At 43.6% G+C, this 24,423-nt stretch overlaps 1 protein-coding gene across 1 annotated transcript in view; it reads left to right on the top strand.

Annotated features, from left to right (window-relative positions):
* The window catches only part of slc49a4 (solute carrier family 49 member 4), an 83,175-nt gene extending 59,210 nt beyond the window's left edge, over positions 1-23,965 (top strand). The window contains exon 9 of the mRNA XM_038790079.1: positions 21,626-23,965. Coding sequence (XP_038646007.1) covers positions 21,626-21,741 — 116 coding nt within the window. The 3' untranslated portion in view covers positions 21,742-23,965. The remainder of the gene's footprint in view (positions 1-21,625) is intronic.
* The last annotated feature ends 458 nt before the right edge of the window (positions 23,966-24,423 follow it).

Consider the following 24,423-nt stretch of genomic DNA (forward strand, 5'->3'; position numbering starts at 1 on the left):
AGTTTTGATTCCTTCCAGCCTTATGCAAATCCTAAATTTATATACTTATGATAACGCAGTTCCCTGATTCCAACAGAAATGTGTACTCTACTAACTGCTATTAGCAGCAGGAATTACTGGACAAGTAAAGACCAAGGTCCTTCTAGGATAGTTTGCCTTCTACAGCCCTGGTAGTCGCAAATACAGCAATAATGGAGTTAAAGTTTAGATTAGAATAAGGTTGTTTTGAATGCCATTCAGAAATGTAATCAAAGATGTCTGTGAAACTTAAAAGCACTGGCATTATACCTTCTAGCTTTTGATGCCACATAGAGAGCTGAACTTTCAGTCCTCAAAAGAGACTTTGAACTGAAGGCTGTACAACTTGGTAGTTGTAAGTAGATGAGAGCTGTTGCTAAATTCTGTTGTGCATTAAACGAAACCCAGGTGGAAGGTTCATGATGAGTAAACTTCACAAAGCCACCTGGGGGTACTCAGCAGATGATAACTCTGCTGTTTGAGAGCAGGGTTGGACATTATTTGCTGAACTAAAGTTGTTGGCGTGCAAGGTTATTAGAAATTTAATTACCCATTAGTATCCCATTTCATTCCTATAACTCTTTTTATACTTGGAACAACCACTGGAGGCCAGCTTTTGTGCTGATTACAGCCATCTGTATTTACACGTGCCTGTTGCTCAGCTTCTACAAAAGACTATAACCAATGTTTATTTAGGAAATAAATAAAATATCTGTCTATGCAGGTTTAATGAAAAGTCATTGCCCTGAAACATTAACTCTGTTTCTTGCTCAGCAGATATTGCCTGACCAATTGAGTGTTTTCCAACATTTTACATTATCGAAATATGTGTGATTGGATATGGGAGGTCTGGTGCAGAGTTGGGTGAGCAGGGTGAGAGAGAGGCTTAGTAGGACGTCTATGTATGATTTTTCTTATTTCTGCACTCGGCCCATGTTATCCCTTTTTGATTTTATTTCCATTTTAAATATAGTTTTTGGACTTCTTAATGAATGCACCACTTGCATTGTCTGATTTTCACTTGATGTGGAAACAGGCTTTTCCTTCCTTGTGGGAAGGATCCACATTCCCTGCCATCCACCTATCCCAAAGACACATTGAGGAGCCAACTGATTTCTCTGCATTATCATGGATTATTAGCCTGCTATCTCCACAAAAATCTCAGCATCCACGCTGGGGTGGAAGTACCCTTTCCAGACAAACTTTAGCCGCTGCATTATTTGACAAATAACTGGCTGAAAAGAGTATATTGCGAGGAAGGCATCAAGCATCTTTGGGAATAAAAAAAAATGTAAACCCCCAATTTAGTTGAACCGATGCAAGATTTGTGTCAATTCTTAAGGGATCCTACTGACATTGTGAGCAGCTCACCATGCTTCAGAAGTAGCTGGATAGGTGAAAACTGCTTAATATAAATTTCCATTGCAGGTTCAATTTTGCTGTGATGTAACGTGGCACTAAGCTTTTGCAAAGTTAATAAAAGGTTAGAGCTGTCTCCAGTGCAAAGCGAAGGAATGATTCCCTGCTGCAGATAGTCAAAACTCTCACTCTGTAGTGTCAGGCAGGGACCCTGCTTCTGGAGTCCGGTTACGTCTGCACTGTTAACCGGTGCACCATTGCCACCGTTATAATAATAATAATCAGGCTTCAATGAAGTTACTGTGAAAAGCCCTTAGTCGCCACATTCCGGCACCTGTTCGGGGAGGCCAGTACGGGAATTGAACCCACGGGTGCTGGCCTTGTTCTGCATTACAAGCCAGCGATTTGGCCCACTGTGCTAAACCAGCCCCTAAATGTTTTATTTAATTATTCATTCACAGAATATGGATGCCACTGGCAAGGCCTACATTTATTGCACTTGAGAAGGCAGTAGTGAACCATTTCAGAGGGCAGCTAAGATATAAACATATTGTATTGTCTAGAGCCAGGCAAGGTAAGGATGCCAGATTTCCTTCCCTTCGAGGACACAAGTACACCAGATGGGTTCTTATGACAATTCCGTCGTCTCATGGTCACTGTTACTGCTGCTAATGTTTTATTTACAACTTAATTTAATTTGAATTGAATGCTCCAGCTGCCTTTGTGGCAATTAAACTCGTGTTCTGGATCATAAGCCCAGGTGTCTGGGTTACTAGTCTAGCAACAATGACCACAATGCTGCTGTTCACATCTTGTAAAGGCACTGAATCAAAATCTGCTTTTATTCAGCGCCTGTCACGTAAATGCTCTCTCAGACACTAAAGGAGCTGTGTTGAAAGTGTGGCTCAGCTGATTTTTATTTTGTGGAAATGATTGACTGGAAAATATTAACATTCCAGTAAATTTTATTAAACTGTTAGATATCCCCAAAGTCTGTCTACTTTGGCAGACTCTGCAGGCAGGGCTCTGCAAGCTTTTTGCCTTTGTGGACTGCCTTAATATAGATAAACACTTGGTTCTCAGTTTGCACATATCTCAAGGTCCTTGTGCAAAAAGATTCTGGTATTGTGACTTAGAATGTATCCACCAACTACATTAAGAATAGCCCTTCCCAAGCATCCACTCACTGCAGTTCAAAAGCAGTAGATAAATAGAAGCAAGATTAAGGCCAGGCTGCTTGAACTTGGGGAGAACAGGTGGGACAGACTTCCTCAAAAAGAAAGGGTACTTGCATTAACTAGCCCCAGTGAAACAGTTACCACAGCAAGAGTTAACACCTTCAGGGCTGAATGTGTGAAATGATTAGAACACTGCAGTGTTGTATGTTTTGTGTGTGATTAACTCAATTATTTAGATTTCCAAGTCCAAGATGTTGATTGTAGCAGTTACAAAAAGCAAACGGTACTTCCGTTTTTGCCGCTCTAAATGTGGAACAATTGAAAGCTGTGCATCTCTTTTTGTGTGTACATGAATCAGCTCTGATTGGATTTTAAGCTGCTATTTTTCTTCTAAATTAAAATGTCCCACCACCACACTCATAGAATCCCTACAGGGCAGATGGAGGTTATTGAGTCTGCACTGGCCCCTGCTCAGATAGAGTACCTAGGCCCAATCCCCTGCCCCATCCCCGCAACCCCACCCAACCTTTGTACACTAAGGGGCAATTTAGCATGGCCAATTCATCTAACGTACACATCTTGTTGATATAATAAAGAAGGGTCATAATGTAGGACTCTATAAAGATTGAAATAGTACCGAAAGTTTGAAGCAAAGGACCTTTGCTTGGTAATTTGACGCTAATATTGGATTTTAACATCAGTAAATTGTGGGGAATACTGAGGAAGTTGAAGAATTGTGCAATATTGAGGCCTTGGGTAGTTTCAGTGGGTGGCAATGCGATCAGTCTTTTATGTTTAATGTAAAAAAAAAATGCCCCAGCCGAATACATACTGAACCCATAGAGATCGTGTTGAGGCTGTCACGTGATTTTATTTTTAAGGGGAAGTTGACATGTACTCTAACATTTTAGGGAATGTGGACATCACTGGCAAGGCCAGCTTTTATTGCCCATCCCTAATTATCTTCAAGGAGGTGGTGGTGACCAGCCACAATTTCAGGGAACCATTAAGCATTAACCACGTTGCTGTGGGTCTGAAGTCATATGCAGGTTAGACTGGGTCAGGATGGCAAATTTTGTTTTATTATAATCTGGTAGTTTCATATTAGCTTTTTATTCCAGATATATTTAACTTAAACACCCCAGCTGCCATGGTGATATTTGAATTCATGTCACTGTAGAGTTAGTCCAGCTCTATGAATTACTAGTTCAGTAACATAGCCTCTATGCTGCTGTTCCTAATGAATTTGCTTCAATTCTTGATTGAAAATGTGTGCATCCTACAAAATGATCAGCAAACATTAAATCATTTTCTCTTCATGGGTAAATAAATGTATTTGTACATCTGACTGAAAAGTAATTTGAACCCATTCTGAACTGGGTGATTAACATAGGTGGTGCATAGGAATTAGGAGCAGAACTAGGCAATTCAGCCCCTCGAGCCTGCTCCGCCATTCAATCAGATCATGGCTAATCTCTTCCTGGTCTCATTCACCTCTGTACCTATTCCCTATATCCCTTTAACCTGTTTTTTAAAATCAGAAATGTATCTATCTCCTTCTTGAAACCATCTAATGACTCCGACTCCACCGCACTGTGAGGCAGCGGCTTCCACACATTCACCACCCTCTGCGAGAAGTAGTTCCTCCTCATCTCAGTTTTAAATCTACCAACTTTCAACCTATATTTGTGACCTCTCGTTCTAGATTCCCCACAAGGGGGAACATTTGGTCTACGTTTATTTTATCAATCCCTTTTGGTATTTTATATATCTCGATCAGATCCCCTCTGATCCTTCTAAACTCCAGCGAGTATAAGCCCAAACTGTTTAATCCCTCCTCACCTGTCAACCCTTTCATCCCCGGAATCAATCTGGTGAACCTCCTCTGAACTGCCTCCAATACCACTACATGCTTCCTCAAATAAGGAGATCAAAACTGGACACAATATTCCAGGTGTGGTCTCACCAACGCCCTATAAGGTTGCAATAACACTTCTGTATTTTTATATCCCAGTCCTTTTGCAATAAACAGTAGCATTCTGCTTGCCTTTTAATGACATGCTGTGCTAACATATCGGTTTTCTGCAGTTCATGAACAAAGACGCCCAGATCCCTCTGCCCAGACGCATTTTCAATCTGCTTTCCATTTAGATAATTTGCCTTTCGATTTTTTTTTTAAGGCATATCCATATTAAGCTCCATCTGCCAAATTTTGGCCCAATCTCCTAACCTATCTATATCCATCTGTAAAATCTTTATCTCATAGAGCATAGAACAGTACAGCACAGAACAGGCCCTTCGGCCCTCAATGCTGTGCCGAGCCATGATCACCCTACTCAAACCCACGTATCCACCCTATACCCGTAACCCAACAACCCCCCCCATTAACCTTACCTTTTTAGGACACTACGGGCAATTTAGCATGGCCAATCCACCTAACCCGCACATCTTTGGACTGTGGGAGGAAACCGGAGCACCCGGAGGAAACCCACGCACACAGAGGGAGGATGTGCAGACTCCACACAGACAGTGACCCAGCCGGGAATCGAACCGGGAAATCTCCTCTTCACTGCCTGCTTTCCCACCCATTTTTGTATCGTCTGCAAATTTTGCTATGTTACACTCTGTCCCTGCTTGCAGATAGAGCTCCCATTCAGTATCTGCATGAATTGGAAATGGAGCAATAGTAAACAGCAGGGTGACAAAACATTTCAACTCGCTGCAGATTCGGAAAGCAGTCAATATCTTGAGAACTAAATGGAATTTGCTTCTGGATATGTCAGTGCAAATAAAGTCAAATTAACTATAAACAAATGTAAAAGATACTGCATTTTGGAGATTAAAGTAGGCGGTGTCAATACGCGGGACACAACTGGTCAGACAGGAGGTTGAGAGATCTGAGCATGTTAATTAATGTCACTTTTGATTTCCGTATATGATGAGAATAAGACAAACAGCGAGCTGAGATGTACTGCCACAATCATTCAGTTGAAGATTGTGCTAAAGATGTGCAGTGCTCTGGTCAGAGAACACTTGAATATTTGTTACCACAACATAAGGGACTGTCCAATCAATCCAAAAAGACAGTACAGAAGGGAGCATATGAGGAATGAATGGGAGGGCATATTAACTTTGAAAGGCGACCCCTAAGAGGACCGTGTGGCATCATAGATGGTTAACACGGTACAGAACATAAAGTGTTATTTACAAAAACCGTAGCAGTGGAAGAAAGTACAAGTCTGGGAGGGTGTTTAGAGGGGAGATTAGTAGTTGGAAGGGAGTAATTAACACCAGAATTCTGAACTTGATTAAAACATGGGGCCTCACGGTAGCATGGTGGTTAGCATCAATGCTTCACAGCTCCAGGGTCCCAGGTTCGATTCCCGGCTGGGTCACTGTCTGTGTGGAGTCTGCACGTCCTCCCCGTGTGTGCGTGGGTTTCCTCCGGGTGCTCCGGTTTCCTCCCACAGTCCAAAGATGTGCGGGTTAGGTGGATTGGCCATGCTAAATTGCCCGTAGTGTAAGGTTAATGGGGGGATTGTTGGGATACGGGTTACGTGGGTTTAAGTGGGGTGATCATTGCTCGGCACAACATCGAGGGCCGAAGGGCCTGTTCTGTGCTGTACTGTTCTATGTTCTATGTTCTATGGGTGGATTCTCACTCTATGCAGGTGACCTGCTCCTCTATGTCTCAAAGCCACAGGAGGGGCTGAAGGCAATACTGCAAATACGGAAAGAGTTTGGAACCTTCTCGGGTGCAAACTTAACCTAGGCAAAAGCAAGACATTCCCAGTGAACCCAAAAGGGGGAGGGACAGAGCTGAAGGGGCTCCCGTTCAAAACGGCCCAGAACAGATTCCGTTACCTGGGGATCCAAAAAGCCAGAGACTGGACACAGATCCACAAGTGGAACCTGACCAGCCTGGTGGAGGAAGTAAGAAAAGACCTTCAAAGGTGGGGCTCACTCCCACTCTTCCTGGCGGGAAGAGTGCAGACCATCAAGATGAACGTACTACCAAGGTTCCTCTTGCATCCCGATTTTCATCCCCAAGGCCTTTTTCCAAAACATAGACAGGCTAATCGTGGCATTTGTGTGGGGGGGAAAGAACCCGAGAATTCCCAAACCAACGCTGCAAAGAGGGAAAGTCAGAGGGGGTCTGGCTCTGTCGAACCTACAATACTACCACTGGGCAGCAACGGCAGAAAAAATGAGGAGATGGGTACAAGAACCCGATACGGATTGGGTACAAATGGAGGAGGCATCCTGTAAAGGAACAACCCTCCGGGCCCTGGCCACAGCAGCACTCACATCCTCCTCAACAAGATACACAACGCGCCCAGTGGTAGCGGCCACACTGAGAACGTGGACCCAGTTGAGACAACACTTCGGGATAACCAAAATGACCCTTATGGCCCCCATCTGCGGCAATCACAGATTCCCCCCAGCCATGCTAGATACCACCTTCAAAAGATGGAGGTGGGACGGGGGCTCACTGATGGTCGGGGACTTCTACGTAGGGCGCAGACTGGCAACACTGGACGAACTGACGAGGAAGTGGAAACTATCAAGAGGACGGGAATTGAGACACCTCCAAATTAAGCACTTCCTCCGCAAGGAGACAGTAGGGTACCCCGGGGCCCCAGAAAGCACACTGCTAGAGGACCTGATAGGCAGAAGCAGCGAGAAGGAGGGGCTATGTGGGAAAATATACAGACAGCTACTGGCAGAGCTCGAACACCACTGGACGGGACCAGACAAAAATGGGAGGATAAACTGGGGACAGAGGTGGGATGGGGACTCTGGAACGAAGCACTGAGCAGGGTGAGCTCCACTTCCTCCTGCGCAAGGCTAAGCCTAATGCAGCTCAAAGTGGTGCACCTGACCCGAACCCGAATGAGCAGGTTCTTCCCGGAGGTGGAGGACAAATATGAACGGTGCCAGCGGGGCCCAGCCAACCATACCCACATGTTTTGGGCTTGTCCCAAGCTTGCTGGGTTCTGGACAGCCTTCTCCGAGGCAATGTCCAAGGTTGTGGGGGTGAGGGTGAAGCCATGCCAGTGGCAATCTTCGGGGTATCGCAGCAGCCAGAGCTACACATGGGGAAGGGGGCCTTCGCCCTTGCTTTCGCTTCCCTAATCGCATGCCGGAGAATCTTGCTCGGCTGGCGATCAGCAGCACCGCCCAAAGCTGCAGACTGGCTCGCTGACCTCTTGCAATTTCTCCACTTGGAGAAGATTAAGTACGCCATCCGAGGGTCAGAGGAAGGCTTCCTGGATACTTGGGGGCAGTTCGTCGGCCTGTTCCAAAACCTGTTCGAGGCCAGCAACGAGGAGTAAGCCAGGGGAAAAAAGGATGAAGAACCAAAGGACTGCGCAACCCCGGGGGGGGGGGGGGAGAGAAATGGGGAAACCACAAGAGAACCACAAGTGCTGAAACCAATTGGGGGGGGGGGGGGGGGGGGGGAGGAAGGGGGAATATCATAGACCGATCCAGAGGGCAGCAAAATGTGCGTACAGTTAGTCAAATGAAGGACAAAACAAACCTCTCGGTAAAATAAAGTAAATTAGTGCGGGCAAGGAAAATGTAATTATATAAGTAACAACTGTTTATAAATATGAGAAAAGCCAATTAAAAGATTTACCAAAAAAACATGGCTGGATTACTGGAACACTGCAAGATTTGCTTTATTTTATATCCTTTTCATACAGTGCAGCAGTCGCAGAGAGCAATGTTTCTGCCAGCTGCTGAGAGATGTGTGCTTATACATCCTTTACTCTTAGTCGGCAGCATGGTAGCACCGTGGTTGGCACTATTGCTTCACACCGCCAGGGACCCGGATTTGATTCCCGGCTTGGGTCACTGTCGGTGCGGACTCTGCACGTTCTCCCCGTGTCTGCGTGGGTTTACTCCGGGTGCTCCGGTTTCCTCCCACAAGTCCCGAAAAGACGTGCTGTTGGGTGAATTGGACATTCTGAATTCTCCCTTCGTGTAACCGAACAGGCGCTGGAATGTGGTGACTAGGGGATTTTCACAGTAACTACATTGCAGTGTTAATGTAAGCCTACTTGTGACACTAATAAAGCTTATAAATAAACCAAATCTGTATGTTAAGGGGCATGTAAAAGATCCCATGGCAAAATAGAATCAGGGAGTGCTCCAGTCATGCTGAATAACATTCCCCTCTTCAACAGCACCAAAAAAACAAATTGACCAATTATTTATCTGATCTGTTATTTGCTGGAGCTTACTCCATCGTGGTTGCAACTTGCAACATCAAAAATACTTCACTGGTTGTGAAAATCTTTTCTGATGGTAATACCCCAAGTGTCTGCTCAACACTCCTCATCAATGATAGATTAACAATTCATCAGATTAGACATTTACAGACATAAACCTACCTCTGTGCAACAGCTGGAGGAGGTCCTTCAGCCCATTTAACGTTGCTTTATCAGAATATCAATCTTGGACTTGACTGTACATACCAATACTTATCCAGGAATGAACCTAACCTCGCTTCTAGTAATGCTATGTTACTCTGTTGCAGCTCCAACATCTGGAATTGCATAATATATTGCTTCAAAGTTTGCATCAAAAGTGGGAAGCTTCTACAATTCCATAAGGTTTCCTTTGCATCTTGTCATTTATTTGTAAAGTTATGACCACTAGCCCTCAAGTGATTTTCAAACTCCAGTATATTGACTTGGAGGTCATAACAAGACATTTGTTACAGAATGTACTGAATGATGCCTTAATAGCCTCATGCCTCCGAATCTGAGCATTTTTCTGTACCATGGGTCTGCTATGAAAACTGGCTGGTACATCACAACAATTGGAAACTGACTCGCATTCTGTGGAAGTTGAGGTTTTGAGCCAGCTGATTGATTGAGAATCATGGGTGTTTGCCTCTGCTATTGATTGTGGCAGTAATACACTAAAATATTGTAACTACACTATAATATATTACTAATATCTTATTGATTAGTCGAGCCATACTCGAGGGACCATAAAGCCTACTGCTCCTATTTATATTCTATTATGTTTGATAACTTGTGTGCTGCTACTAAGTTTATCCTGGAAAAAGATTGGTAACATTTAGCATTGGTGGGAGGTAAGCCAACATAGCTTTGGTGTTTCAAGGCATTGCCACAGGGTAGTGGTGAGAGACCAGACATCTTTCCTTTGGGTTGTCTGTTATTAACCGCATCCTCGGTACCATGGGCAGCACGGTAGCAGTCCTGGTTCGATTCCCGGCTTGGGTCACTGTCTGCGTGGAGTCTGCACGTTCTCCCCGTGTCTCCGTGGGTTCCCTCCGGGTGCTCCTGTTTCCTCCCACAGTCCAAAGATGTGCAGGTTAGGCGGATTGGCCATGCTAAATTATCTTCAGTAGCCAAGACGGTTAGGTGGGGTCACTGGGTTACGGGGATAGGGTGGAGGCGTGGGCTTAAGTAGGGTGCTCTTTCCAAGGGCCAGTGCGGGTCCGAATGTAAATTCTGTGATAACATTGACCAAAACTAAGGAGCAAGTTATCTAATGCCAAAACAAAGAAACTGCCGGTACTGGAAACCTGAAATTTTAAAAAATGCTGGTAATTCTCAGCAGGTCAGGCATCTGTGGTGAGAGAATGAGTTAACATTTGAGATGTGTGACCTTTCATCACTAGTGGCATTGCTATGTGTGGGTAGATAAAGAGGGTAAGAACATTTTGGGATGTACAGTGATTATTTTGAACTAATTTTCTGTTTGGTCATAGCTGATGACCTATGTTCCCCTGCAAGCCAAGCACAAGTAAGCCCCTTTGAAGTTATCAGACATGCACAGCTGCATAAAAACAATTTAAACATCCTGTGCACTTAAATGCACAACAAAGAAGATTAGAGGGGATGTTGCTGGTAACAGATTTGAAGGTGTCTCGTCACAGCGGCAAATCTGAGGTAGATTCAGTGTGCAATCTAATAATGTATAAAGAAGCAAAATGAGGCATGGCCAGTTTAAATAACGGGTGGATCTTTTTGCCTTCTATCACCTAGGCAGTGTTTCTGAAAACTTCTTCCCACTTGAGATCGTACATTGTTATCATTCATCACGCTGTGGGGAGGTGTGGCGTAGTGGTATTGTCACTCGACAAGTAAACCAGTAAATCAAGTTCCCGGGTTCAAATCTCATCACTGCAGATAGAAATCTGGAATTAAAAGTCAAATGAAACCATTGTCAATTGTCATAAAAACCCATCTGGTTCACTAATGTCCTTTCGGGAAGGAAATCTGTCATCCTTACCTGGTCTGGCCTGGTCAGACTCCAGTCCCGCAGCAATGTGATCGACTTTTAACTGCCCCCTCGAGCAATTGGGATGGGCACATGAATAAATTTTTAAAAAATAACTAAGTGCTGTTTAAATAGCATCAGTTACTGTCTACCTCGAGTTGATCAGCACAAAAGCAAAATACTGTGGATACTGGAAGTACCTAACAGGTGTGGCAGCATCTGTGAAGAGAGAAAAGCACTTCAGGTCGTAGACATGAAACATTAACACTGCAACAGGGGCAGCACAGTGGTTAGCACAGTTGCCTCTCAGCTCCCGGGTCCCAGGTTTGATTCCCCGCTGGGTCACTGTCTGTACGGAGTCTGCATGTTCTCCCCGTGTCTGCGTGGGTTTCCTCCCACAGTCCAAAGATGTGCAGGTTAGGTGGATTGGCCATGCTAAATTACCCATGTCCAAAAAGATTGGTGGGGTTACGGGGATAGGGTAGAGGTGTGAGCTTTTCTCCTCCAAAATACTTAACAAGATCCGAAATCAATAATTGAGGATAAGCAGATTTATACTTCAACATAGCCACATCTAAAGATTAGGCTGTTTGCTTTTTCTACAGCGTCCCAATGCACTTGTCAGCTACGGCAGATTTTTTTTTTATCACTTGGTATCACTCACTCTAAAAATCATTTTAATACTATTGATTATCAATCAACCAGCAGTGATGAGGAGGGAACTGACTGATTAGTTTCTCACAAAGTCAAACGTTGATCAAATTAAAATCAAAACAGAAACTGCAAGAATGCTTAACATCTGTTCATAGAATTTACAGTGCAGAAGGAGGCCATTCTGCCCATCGAGTCTGCACCAGTCCTTGGAAAGAGCACCCTACACAAGGTCAACACCTCCACCCTATCCCCATAACCCAGTAACCCCACCCAACACTAAGGGCAATTTTTGGACACTAAGGGCCAATCCACCTAACCTGCACATCTTTGCTTACTGTCACATGAAGTTCCTGTGAAAAGCCCCTAGTCACCACATTCTGGCATCTATTCGGGGAGGCCAATACAGGAATTGAACCCGCGTTGCATTACAAGCCAGCTGTTTAGCCCACTGTGCTAAACCAGCCCCTCGACTCCACAACGCGCAAACAGTTTTTGGCTCTGCATTAATTGCCACACAAAGTTTTGATGTGATGATTGTTGGGGGTGCTAAGCTTCCATATCTGTCAGACATATTCAGCCATTTGAATGAGCTGAATGTTGCAATGTAGAGGATAAACGAAAGCTTTGACTGCCATATAATGTCAAGGCTCCAACTCAAAACGGGCCCTTTGGCAGGAAAATGTGTCAATTGACATATTCAAGCTGACATCAGTGAATCCTGCTGGCAGAACCACAACTTAACCTCATCTCAACACATCTTAAAACAGAGAGAAGTTCGAGTTGTATTTTCCCTCTGCGAGTATGTGAGACTTTGACTGGGTACGTGATGGATGGATGGATTTGTTTATTGTCACGTGTACCAAGGTACAGTGAAAAGTGTTTTTCTGCGAGCACCTCAACAGATCATTAAGTACATGAAAAGAAAAGGAAATAAAAGAAAATACATAATGGGGCAATACAAGGCACGCAATGTAACTACATAAGCATAGGCGGATGAAGCATACAGGGGTGTAGTATTAATGAGGTCAGTCCATAAGAGGGTCATTTAGGAGTCTGGTAACAGTGGGGAAGAAGCTGTTTTTGAGTCTGTGCATGTTCTCAGGCTTTTGGATCTCCTGCCCGATGGAAGAAGTTGGAAGAGTGAGTAAGCCGGGTGGGAGGGGGTCTTTGATTATGCTGCCCGCTTTCCCCAGGCAGCGGGAGATGTAGATGAAGTCAATGGATGGGAGGCAGGTTCGTTTGATGGACTGGGCTGTGTTCACGACTCTGAAGTTTGTTGCGGTCTTGGGCTAAGCAGTTGTCATACCAGGCTGTGATGCAGCCCGATAGGATGCTTTCTATGGTGCACCTGTAAAAGTTGGTAAGAGTTAATGTGGACATGCCGAATTTCCTTAGTTTCCTGAGGAAGTATAGGCGCTGTTGTGCTTTCTAGTGAACGGTTCACTTTCTCTTCAATCGTCAAAGAAATTATCATTAAAGGAACGAGAGGGATTTGCAGAGGTCAGGATGGAACGTACACTGAAATTGAGGTTGGCAGAGATGGCTCTGGACACATTTTGGTTAATTGTGGGCAAGGATATCCATCTATTTCAAATTACACGACAGCCAAACTCTTACCGGTTCCCACAACTTACCTGTGCGAGTTGGCATTCTCAACACGGGCTTATGTCAAAAAACAAAAAGCCCATCAGTGGTGGCGAGTTGCCCTGTCATCAGCTCTTCCCAGACCCAGACTCTGCTCATACAGGCAGGCCCAGGTATCACCCTAACCTCGGTAAAATGTTGCTCACAGTATTTCCTTCATTTATGAATTTTCGCATTGAGAAACTTAGACTTAAAAAGTGAAAACAATTGAAGTCTTTAATGAGAAACATTTTCAATTATGTACATTTTCAATAAAAAGTATTGTATTTGACATGCAACTAGTAAGAAGACTTTCATTGTAAAATTAAACTAATTAAAATAATATTTATTGGTGGCCTGAAGTGGTTTAGAGATAAAAAGCTTTGCTGGATGGCAGTTCAGTTGGAAAAAATAAGACGCTGGATTCTCCGCTTTGGAGACTAAGTCCCCACACCGGCATGAAATCGGTGTCTTTTACTCTAGGAAAAATGGTGTCAAAAGGCCACCATTTGCCCTTTTTGCTGGGGGCTAGCAGGGAGCCATTGTAGAGCTCAGAGCTGGAGCTGCAGATACGGCCCCCAGCACATCCGCTTCAGAGGCGACGTGCAGTGGCCACACCTTGCTCCATGGCGGACTCGGCCAGTGACCTGGACCGCCAAAGTAGTGCGCCACCCCCCCCCCCAATCAGCTGCTCACGCGCCCCGGACCGCCCGCCCACATTGCCCCCAGCCTCGAATGAATCCCCACCCTGCTCACCGATCGGCCCTCCCCCCGACTCTGGCGGCCCCGGACTGAGTCCGCAGCTGCCACGCGAGCTTCCCGGATGGTGTGAGCACACGTAACCCAAGCCATTGAGAATTCGGCCTGTCGGGGACGGAGCATCGCGGGGTGGGCCTCAGGCAATGGCCTGAGGCAGTGGATAATCGGCAGGGGGGTGGAGAATTAAAAAACCGGCGCCGTTCCCAATTTTGGCACCAAAACGGATTCTCCACCCCGTTGCCAAGCGTGATTTCAGCTTCAGGGAGCGGAGAATCTAGCCGAGGGCGTGTGCCTCAATTTAAAAAAAATATTTATAAAAGTGTACCATGATGTAAAAAAGGGTTGGGATCCTCTGCTCTAGTCTTTGTTGTATATTAACCAGTTCTCAACTGAAAAATGCTGTCTTATGGTTCTCCACCTACTATCTTGAACCAGTGCAATTATAAAAAGCAATGAATACATTTTCATGCTTTTTCCTGTTTGACTGTAGTTGCCTATTGGCTTTTGCACAAAAGGGCCAACTCGGTTTGCTCAGGACTGAATCTCATTCGTACTCCTCACCAGGAAACAGCCTGGAAAAGTGGTGGGGTCAACTTGTGAATGTGTTGTCAGCATAGCTTATTCTGATAGGCATTGCAGTCTTGAAATAACTCATAGCTGTTTCTATGTTAATGGGGTTGGCATGCATTTGAATCTCTTTGACCCAGATTTGCTGTCGTGAAGATTAATGATATACTGATGAATTAGCCTGCCGAATAACATGAGGGTGTGCACCTGTTAACCTGCCATCTATATAATGTTCTGGCACATTATGGCATGCAGGTTATCTAAACTCATGTCCTTTTCCATATATCTCCTATTCCTCTGTGCAGAACATTACTCTGTTGGGCAATACTTCATTGCATGCATGAGATCCTAGAAATTCTAAAACTCCCATTAATTTTTCAGTCGCCATAAGCTGCTTTTGGAAATCTCTTTAAAATGCATTGCTGTAGTTATACATAGATAATTCATTGAAGTTTTTTTAAAAAATTTAGAGTACCCAATTAGTTTTTTCCAATTAAGGGGCAATTTCGGCATGGCCAATCCACTTAGCCTGCACATCTTTGGGTTGTGGGGGCAAAACCAACGCAAATGCGGGGAGAATGTGCAAACTCTACACGGACAGTGACCCAGAGCCGGGATCAAACCTGGGATCTCAGCGCCGTGAAGCAGCAGTGTTAACCACTGTGCCATCATGCTGCCCAATTCATTGATGTAGTTATAAAGAATTAATTTAAGTAGTTAGAGATAATTCAATTTGTTTGACTGTGTAGTGTGAAAGAGTTAAACCCACAAGACTAATTTGCAGGTTGTCTACCTGTGTCGTGACCTTTTCCCTCCCCCCTCCCCCGCCACCCTTCAGCCTGAAACTTTTGACTGCGGTTTCATGAATTATGGATTCCTCAAGGCAACACTGAAACTTTTCTGCCTGATCATTAAGGCATGAAGGAAGGTATTTAGCATGCAAGAGTAATGCTCGCTCAGGTCATGTCCAAGTCTGAATAAATTGAGATTCTTTCACTCAAATGTATGGCAGAGATAAAGCATCAAAGTAAACAGCGGTCCAGATTTCAAAATGTAGAATAAAATAATGTGTTAATAGATTGAATTATTAATGGTAGCTAAATGGAAAGAATGGACAAGCATTTTTCAATACTTGTGCACAGACCAGACTTTGCTGAAAAAAATAACAGCAGCCAAACGACTTAGTGGAAGGGTTGTACACTGTCGTTGGGCAGAAGGTGAAGTAGTGTCACTGAACTAGTAATCCAGACGCCAAGGTCAGTGGTCTGGGGCAGGGGTTCAAATCCTGCCATGGTAGCTGGTGGAATTTTAGTTCAGTTAATAAATTCAACGACAATCAAAGAGAATTTCCCAGACCCCACCAGTTGCTAGGATACTGGACCAACCCCCCAATATTTCAGCTTATTTGTGAGACTTGGCAGAAAGAATGATTCACTCCAGGAGTGATTGCATGAAGAAATAGGGATTTGGTATTTTTAAAACAAATCTTTATTTTTTTAATATATATTTAGAGTACCCAATTCTTTTTTTACCAATTAAGGGGTAATTTTAGCCTGGCCAAGCCACCCGACCTGCACGTCTTATTGGATTGTGAGGGTGAGACCCTCGGAGACAGGGGGAGATTGTGCAAACTCCACACTGACAATGATCCGGGTTCGAACCTGGGTACTCGGTGGCGTGCAGCAGCAGTGCTAACCACTGCGCCGCCATGCTGCCCTAAAACAAAACTTTATTATGACTATAATAAACTTTTTAACTTAACACCTGAAAAGAGCCACTTACAATTACCCCATATAATAATCTTTATTGTCACAAGTAGGCTGACATTAACACTGCAATGAAGATTCTGTGAAAAGCCCCTAGTTGCCACACTCCGGCACCTGGTTGGATGCACCGAGGGAGTATTCAGAATGTCCCATTCACCTAACAGCACGTCTTTCAGGATTTGGGGGAAGAAACCGGAGCACCCGGAGAAAACCCACGCAGACACAGGGAAAACATGCAGACTCCACACAGACAGTGACCCATGCCGGGAATCGAACTTGGGACCCTGGCGCTGTGAAGCAACAGTGCTAACCACTGTGCTACTGTGCCACCTTAAACGCTACTACTCAATTTCCCATAAAACGAAACAAGAAACATACAGCTCTCTATCTTAAAATCAGCATGGTGTAGAGTAACACTTGCTTTATAAAACAGATTTGGCTCCAGTTCGAGCCCCTTCAGACTCTGGCTGAATGTCTTCAGAAAGCTGCTTCACCTGGCGTGTTTCAGCTTCCTTTTCCCCAGACAAGACTGCTCTGCTTTAAAAAATATTGCTCCTTTATAACTAACCTACTGAGAGAGAATTGTGGAATCAGTGTCAGACTAATCAGAATTCACCTCTTCTCTCTCCAAAACCTTCTCCAAATAAGCCCGTCTGCATTCCTTGGCTCCACTCATCTCCCCAAGCTGAAATGACCTCCGCATACTGAAAGTACATTAACTCCCCAGGGACTTTACACAGTCAAACCACAGTGCATTCGCCCAGATTTTTTTTAAAAATCCTTTGGTTAATTGCACCTTCTGGCTCCTAGATGCTCCCAGGCCATTACAAACCAAAATATTTTTAAAAAACACATCCACTGCAAATGGACGAGATGCACTATCAAATGCACTATAACCCCAGGCTTTTAATCCTTAAATTCTCCTAATGTTCCAAAAATCTTCCATGCGTCACAAAACCTAGTCTAAGTAACAGTGACCATGAAACTATAATTATTTGTCATAAAATCCCATCTGATTCTCTGATGTCCTTTAGCTGCAGGAATTTGCTGAGCTTACCTAGTCTGACATGTGACTCCAGACCCACAGCAATGAGTTGACTCTTAATTACCCTCAAAGGCAATTTAGGATGGCCAATAAATGCTGGCCTTGCCAGTGATCCCCACATCAAATGAAAGAATAAATAAGAAAAAGGTTAGCACGTGCAGATCTCCTCTTGCACATGAGCAAGTTTTACATTTTTTGAGTAGGTAGAAAGCAGTAGCAAATTTTAAGTACTTGCTTTGTCTCTTTTTCTCCCCACCCCAAACTTTCTATTTCACTCTTAATCTGTTTCTTCCTCCCCCTATATATATCTGTCCTGGGTTTAATAGTAATAATAATTGCTTATTCGCACAAGTAGGCTTCAATGAAGTTACTGTGGAAAGCCCCTAGTTGCCACATTCCGGCACCTGTTTGGGGAGGCCAGTACAGGAATTGAACCCGTGCTGCTGGCATTGTTCTGCATTACAAGCCAGCTGTTTAGCCCACTGTGCTAAACCAGTCCCAGTGATGTTGAGCCGCCCATTCTAAATTCATCGGTTTATCTAACAATCCTTCAATCTCTACCATTTGTCCCATTGTTTGTCATTGTCCCGGCTCCTCTGTTGTACTCAGCGCTACGCTACCAGCCTGTGCTTCCAGCAACTTTGTGAGCATAAAATCTTAAAACCTAAATGTGCACATCTGCCAAACAATCTGCAAGCTACAACAGTAACATATGAGTAGTTAGATGCACAGTTTGTATAGTGCCTAAAGTGCACAAATAAATCGGAATAGCATGCCCTCTGATCTTGCCTTGACCAGGAGTACCAGTAGTGGTGGTGGCAGTGGCTGGCCCCATTTCCATTGTTGTACCCAGGCAAATTCAGCCAGGACAACTGAAGCCGACATGTGCTTGATAAAGGCTGACTGGGAGGTTTTACAGTTGGGGACAGCATGAATGAAAATAACAGCTTCTCAAATTCTGCCTGAGGTTTGACATGGACAGAATTTGTGTTACTTTTTATTGCCCATGGTCATAATGTTTGTATGGAAAAAAAAATGTGGGGGGTTTCTTACCTTCAGAGTGATTTTCCCAATTTAAATAATCCCAGCAACCAGCTTTTTGTGAGTTTGCTTTTTTTAAAAAAAGTTACTACTTATCTCACGATTTCTGCAGAGATTGAAATGCGATTGTCTCACTCTCTTGCCTCGCTCACAGATTAGATGCAGACGAAGGTAAAACAATACAGTTACAATTTATAATTTTTTCGGTCTCTTTTGTAGCAGGCCTGTAGTTTTTTAATGAAATGATGTTTTAGTTGAAGTGAAGGCCTGATAGAACAGAGGCTTCACAGTAAACCGCAAGGTTTCCTGTCGTCAAACTTCCAGGAAGTTAGTTCTCGGGTGAACATGAATCTAAAGCAGGTTGTTTGGGGGGGGGGGGGGTGCTGTGACATGCAGCTGGTCTGACGGCTTTTTGGCGGAACGATGTCTGCAGACCAGCTTCTTGATTAAAAGCAGGCGACAAAATGGCTTTCTCACCATGATAGAATTTACAGTGCAGGAGGAGACCATTCGCCCCATCAAGTCTGCACCGGCTCTTGGAAAGAGCACCCTACTTAAGCCCATACCTCCACCCTATCCCGAACCCAGCAACCCCACCTAAACTAAGGGCAGTTTAGCGTGGCTAATCCACCTAACCTGCACATCTTTGGACTGTGGGAGGAAACCCGAGCACCCTGAGAAAACCCACACAAATATTGGGAGAAGGTGCAGGCTCCGAAACAGACTGACCCAAGCCAGGAATTGAACTGGGTCCCTGGAGCTGTGAAGCGACTGTGCTAACCACTGTGCTACCGTGCCGCCCATGTGATGTGTACAAGTTCAAAGTAGTTTTTCGGAAAAGGGGGGGTGTGTTGATTACACCTCCAGTGTTTGACACCTTAACATTCACCCAGCTGAGTTTGGAAGAGGGACCAGTATAATATAATAATAATCTTTCTGGTCACAAGTAGGCTTACATTGCAATGAAGTTACTATGAAAATCCCCTGGTCGTCACACTCCGGCGCCTGTTTGGGTACAAGAGGGAGAATTTAGAATGTCCAACTCACCTAACCGCACGTCTTTCAGGACTAGTGGGAGGAAACAGGAGCACCCGGAGGAATCCTACACAGACACTGGGAGAACGTGCAGAGACCGCACAGATAGTGACCCAAGCTAGGAATCAAACCTGGGGCCTTGGTACTGTGAAGCCACAGTGCTAACCACTGTGCTGCCCATAATACAATGGATCCATTCACATTTGTTTCATACACGACAAGAGTTTTGATGTTTAGTATATCCATGGTGAAACAGAAAGACGGGCTAGCTGGAATGCGATAGTTCTTTTGTTGATGATGCATCCTTAAAGACATGCGTGAATTCCCCGGATGGCTGTGTATGTCCATAATTAATTAGGTATTTGCTTGAAATACGGGGCTGTCTGCAGCTCAAAATGCCAGAGGTCACATGATTTGCTGCAGCCATTTTAAAGGTCTGTCTGTATTCAAAATGCTAAAGTATTAACTGAAAGCTCATAATATGCTGGAACATGATGGGTTCAACAAAACCTTTGCAGAAAATTATTAGTTTAAATGCTGCAAGGAATAGGTCCTTTTGAAAATCACCAGTCGTGGTAAATTGAGCAATTCCTCGAGTGTCTGTTTCTCTGAATAAAAGCATTTATCATGACTTGAGCTGAAACAACTATAATTGGAAAGCAAGTGTTCCAGGGTAAGCTTCATTAGGGTTTTAATCGGAGAGCAGACAGATATCAGAGGGTTAGAGGTAATGTTTTGATTTGATCCTAATCCTTTATGCAGTTATCGTCCACTGCAGTTCCGAACCTTCCAAGCATTCTCCAGTATATAAACGTCTGGTCTAAATATCTGTGTCTCAGTCCATTTTGGTATTCATGGTAGCTTTCCTCCCCCTGCACCTTTTACAATCTCAGCTGAGTACTTGATTCTGCAAAACCCTTACTGCTGAGTAAATTAGGGGAGAGTTGAACTTTTCCATAACAATAATAATCATACAGTTGAGCAATTGAGATGGTTTCTGCTGTGCTGTACTTTGGATCGGATGTAAAATGAGCAACATTTAAAAGCTAAAAGGGAAGTCACATATCGACTGTGGCTATTTCTCAAGTAAATTGAGCTTTTGTCCCGATTGTTCGTGACAGAGTTGGATTTGGATGGTTTTGTGTTTGTAACACTAATTTATTCTTGAATGTTTGCAACTATTACACTTTTTCTGCTGTTTTGTTACCAGATCAAAAATTAACCATGCACATTATTAACATTGTAAAGCACTGGAGGCTACTCGTGTTGTGTGCTAGCTGTTTGAACCCAAGGTCTACCATTTAGTCACTTTCCCCCTTCCCTTAGCGTTTATTTTTTAACATATTTATCCATTTTCCTTTTTAAAAAGCTGTTACGGGTCCGACTTCCACCACTGCTTTTGATGGGGCACGTTAGTCCTTCAACAGGTCTGGCAACGTCTCTGGGGAAAGAGCAAAAGAGCTGATGTTTAAAGCTGGTTGTCTTTCATCAATAATACAATGGGCGATAAGAGTGTTAGCTTTCCTCTATTTTCTCTGCTCGTTTACTTTTTCATATAATTGGTGACTTTGTTTTGGTACAGCTGCAAGTGTGCTGGAACGTCTGTGATATCTCACCGAAAAGATGATTTTCTGTGTTGGAACGTCTGTGATATCTCACCGAAAAGATGATTTTCTGTGCTGGAACGTCTGTGATATCTCACCGAAAAGACTACTCTCTGTGCTGGAACGTCTGTGATATCTCACCTAAAAGACTATTCTCAAAGTTTGCACAGCTGAGAAATACATCCTTGGAACTAACCCTGCTTTCACGATCCTTTAGATTTAGATTTATTGTCACATGTACTGAGGTACAGTGAGAAGTATTGTTCTGCGTGTTTAGCTCACTCGGCTAAATCGCTGGCTTTGAAAACCAGACCAAGGCAGGCCAGCAGCACGGTTCGATTCCCGTACCAGCCTCCCCGGACAGGCGCCGGAATGTGGCGACTAGGGGCTTTTCACAGTAACTTCATTGAAGCCTACTCGTGACAATAAGCAATTTTCATTTCATTTTCATTTCATCCAGGCAGATCGTTCCATGCACGAAAAAGCTTAGGATGTACGATAAATACACAATATAAATACATAGATATTGGGTGAAGCATACAGTGTAGTGCTAACAACAATAGGGAAGATGCATAGAAATGGTCACTAAGTGAATAAAGAACAGGCATCCCAGGACAATTTAGTTCAGTTACATAGCCAGCTGCACTTTTCAAAGAAGCGGATGGTGGTTTTTCCTGACATTTATCACTGACATTTTCTCTCTTTGCTTTTCAGACCTTTCCTGGTTGAATTGGTGCCTGACTGCATCGTGTCTGTTCAGCCTTTTCCTTATTCTGCTATTCAAGGAATCTTATGATAGACTCTACCTCGATGTGTTGGTCTCTGTCTGATGTTGTATCGGCGGAGAGGACAGGCGAATTTTGAGAAGACTGGGGAACCCCTTGTGGAATAGCAATGCACACTTGCTTGGAATTGCACATTTTTTATATAATGAAGAAGGGAGTGTTTTTTTTCTCAACTTACCACATTCAAAAGTTGGGATTGCTAATTAATATTGTAAAATTGGAGATGCTTGTGAAACAGCGTAAGCTGACTTGTGAATTCTCGGAATGGAAGAGGCAATTTGAAGGTGCCCCTGTTTGATACTGTGTATGCAATCGATGAAGACATTGGAACGGTTGTGCTTTTGGTTTGAAAGCTTGGTACAGAATCTAAGCTGAGAAAGTCCAGGTGGCACCCACAGCTGACTCATTTATTCCCTCAATCTCGGTGTGATAAGTACCACTGTCCAAACTGAACAGGCTAATAGTGAGAGTTGTGATTTGATAAGATTGAGTAGGAAAGGCTAGTGAAGTATGTATTGGTGATAATCACCTGCTCTCTTTCCGCTTGGGTATCAGAATCACCAACGGGAACTTGCCAACGCAGGTTCAAGTCTGAGCTTATTGTCTTGACCTGTTTATTAGAGAGGCAGTACAGACAGGTGGTTACTGCAGATTGCATTGAAGCTGCCAATAGCAGATGTTAGTCATGGGCTGAATACAAATGAAGATTTTTTTTCATGGAAATGGGTTAGGATATTGTATGCTGCTTACACTGATGATTATCTCCCAAGGTATTTAAGTATCTAGCCAGTCCTCGCTGGTGCATCTCGCTGAACCTAATGTGGATCTTTAATTCCTCAGTCAACTGTGCTTTCCATTAGAATTTTCCCTGGCACAATCTGATGTAGTTGTCACTGACGAATGATCACAAGCGTTTGATGTCCTTAAACTATTGTGATGGAAAGAATTGCCTCAACACAAGGCCATCCTGGATGCACTGATGCCAAGGGACACATTAATACACAGACTGACAGCCTACTCTTGTTCATTCGCATCACCTATAGAGATTCTGCATTCACTTGCAAAAGAATTGACTGCTTACCGTCATGTCAGGGTTTGGTGTTTGTAAAACATTCAGCAAACTGATCCATAACCACCCTTGTGCTGCTTACTTCATTCTCACCAATGGAGTACTGATACCAAGTCTAGGAATCTGCAAATACCTTTCTACTCTTGCCGTTTTCATTTTGCAGTAGATGTTTCTTGTAGTATTGTCCTGATAATGGTGTTCTGTTAATCACCCAAACCCACCCCCCTCCCCCCATTTAAAAAATAACTCCCATCTGTTCCAATATGGTAGAAGCAAATTTAACTTAAATGTTTTGTTTAGTTAAAGCTCAAGTGTACCCAGAAAATGCAGCTCTTTCCTATCAAAGTTAGTCCCAACAGGGCATCATCTGGAACTCCAAACTGATATTGGACAGAAGGTTGAAAGATTTTGTATGTAGAGTTAGATGTTCGGATTAGAGTTTAGAATGTGTATTGCAAATTAGTGGCAAATCCTTCAGAAATAATGTCAAATAGTGCTGCTACCTTGAGAGTAAGATGACAGATCTAAAATGAGTTGTATTCCTGAACGTTGGTTACTCATTGCAAAACTGAGAAATTGGCCACAAAGCCTAGAGAGTGAAGAAACTCGACAGACAGCACTTTGTATTAAGTATGATGCAGGTGTTTAGCGTGAGCTGGAGAAATCAAATCTGATGGTGGTAACCGCAACTCTTTATTTTGCCCTGAGTGAAATGTGTGCCACAGCAGCCGGGGGGGGAGGGGGGAGAGCATTATTTTGGAGAACTATCCGAATTGTAAAGTGTAAAAATTTGTAAGTACGAAATTCTAGCCTTTCCTAATCAAATGTTCACGAATTTGCAAACTTGACTGGAAGTAACCTTTGTATTTCTGTTCTTCCTCTTTGCGGATGTTTCTATTTTGTAATTTATTACTAAATTACAATTTTAGCAGGTTTTTATGGTTGTGTCGTGAAAATGAAGTTGCATTAAATATTCCAAGGAATGCTGTTTAGAGCAACTGTTGACCAGGTTTATATGAACCATCTAAGTTGTAATATTTGTAAAATGACTTACAGATGAGTAATTTTAAACCCTTGCACAAGGTTATGTACATTTAATTGAACTTGGCGAATTACAGTATATGGTTTGTGTAGATAAATCATAGTTAAAAGTTTTCAAAATATATGTAGAAATGTAAATAAAATGTTTGGAAACAGGAAGAAACTTGTGGATATTGTGTAAGCTTTAATTATAAAATCCAAAGCTAGCGATTTGTCACCCGGGCTTCAGATTAAGCTACTTCATCCTTGCACCCCATTGTCAAGGGCATGTGGTTGAGGGAAAAATCTCCATATCTTTGTTTTATCATTAGCCTCTTCGGTGGTTGTACTTCGCTCAACCCCCCCAGATACTCATTCACGGAAACCCATGTACAAATTGCAGTTCCAAACCTGATGGTGTAGACGTCAATATTACCGTTTTACTAATCACGGCACTGAGAATGTGGTGACTCTACCAGCTAAGCTGGTGTTTAACTTCTGATGAAAAGACTGCAAGCGGACTCTTGTAGCCAGATCTGTGAAAGCCCAGACTGTGGTTGAAAAACTGAGGAAGCCACAGTGCTGGTAGCGCTCTCCTGCAACCTTTAACGGTCTGGAAGAAAAAGCCTTGTCCTGTC

Source organism: Scyliorhinus canicula, chromosome 2, assembly GCF_902713615.1.
Source record: "Scyliorhinus canicula chromosome 2, sScyCan1.1, whole genome shotgun sequence".
NCBI classification, from domain to species: domain Eukaryota; kingdom Metazoa; phylum Chordata; class Chondrichthyes; order Carcharhiniformes; family Scyliorhinidae; genus Scyliorhinus; species Scyliorhinus canicula.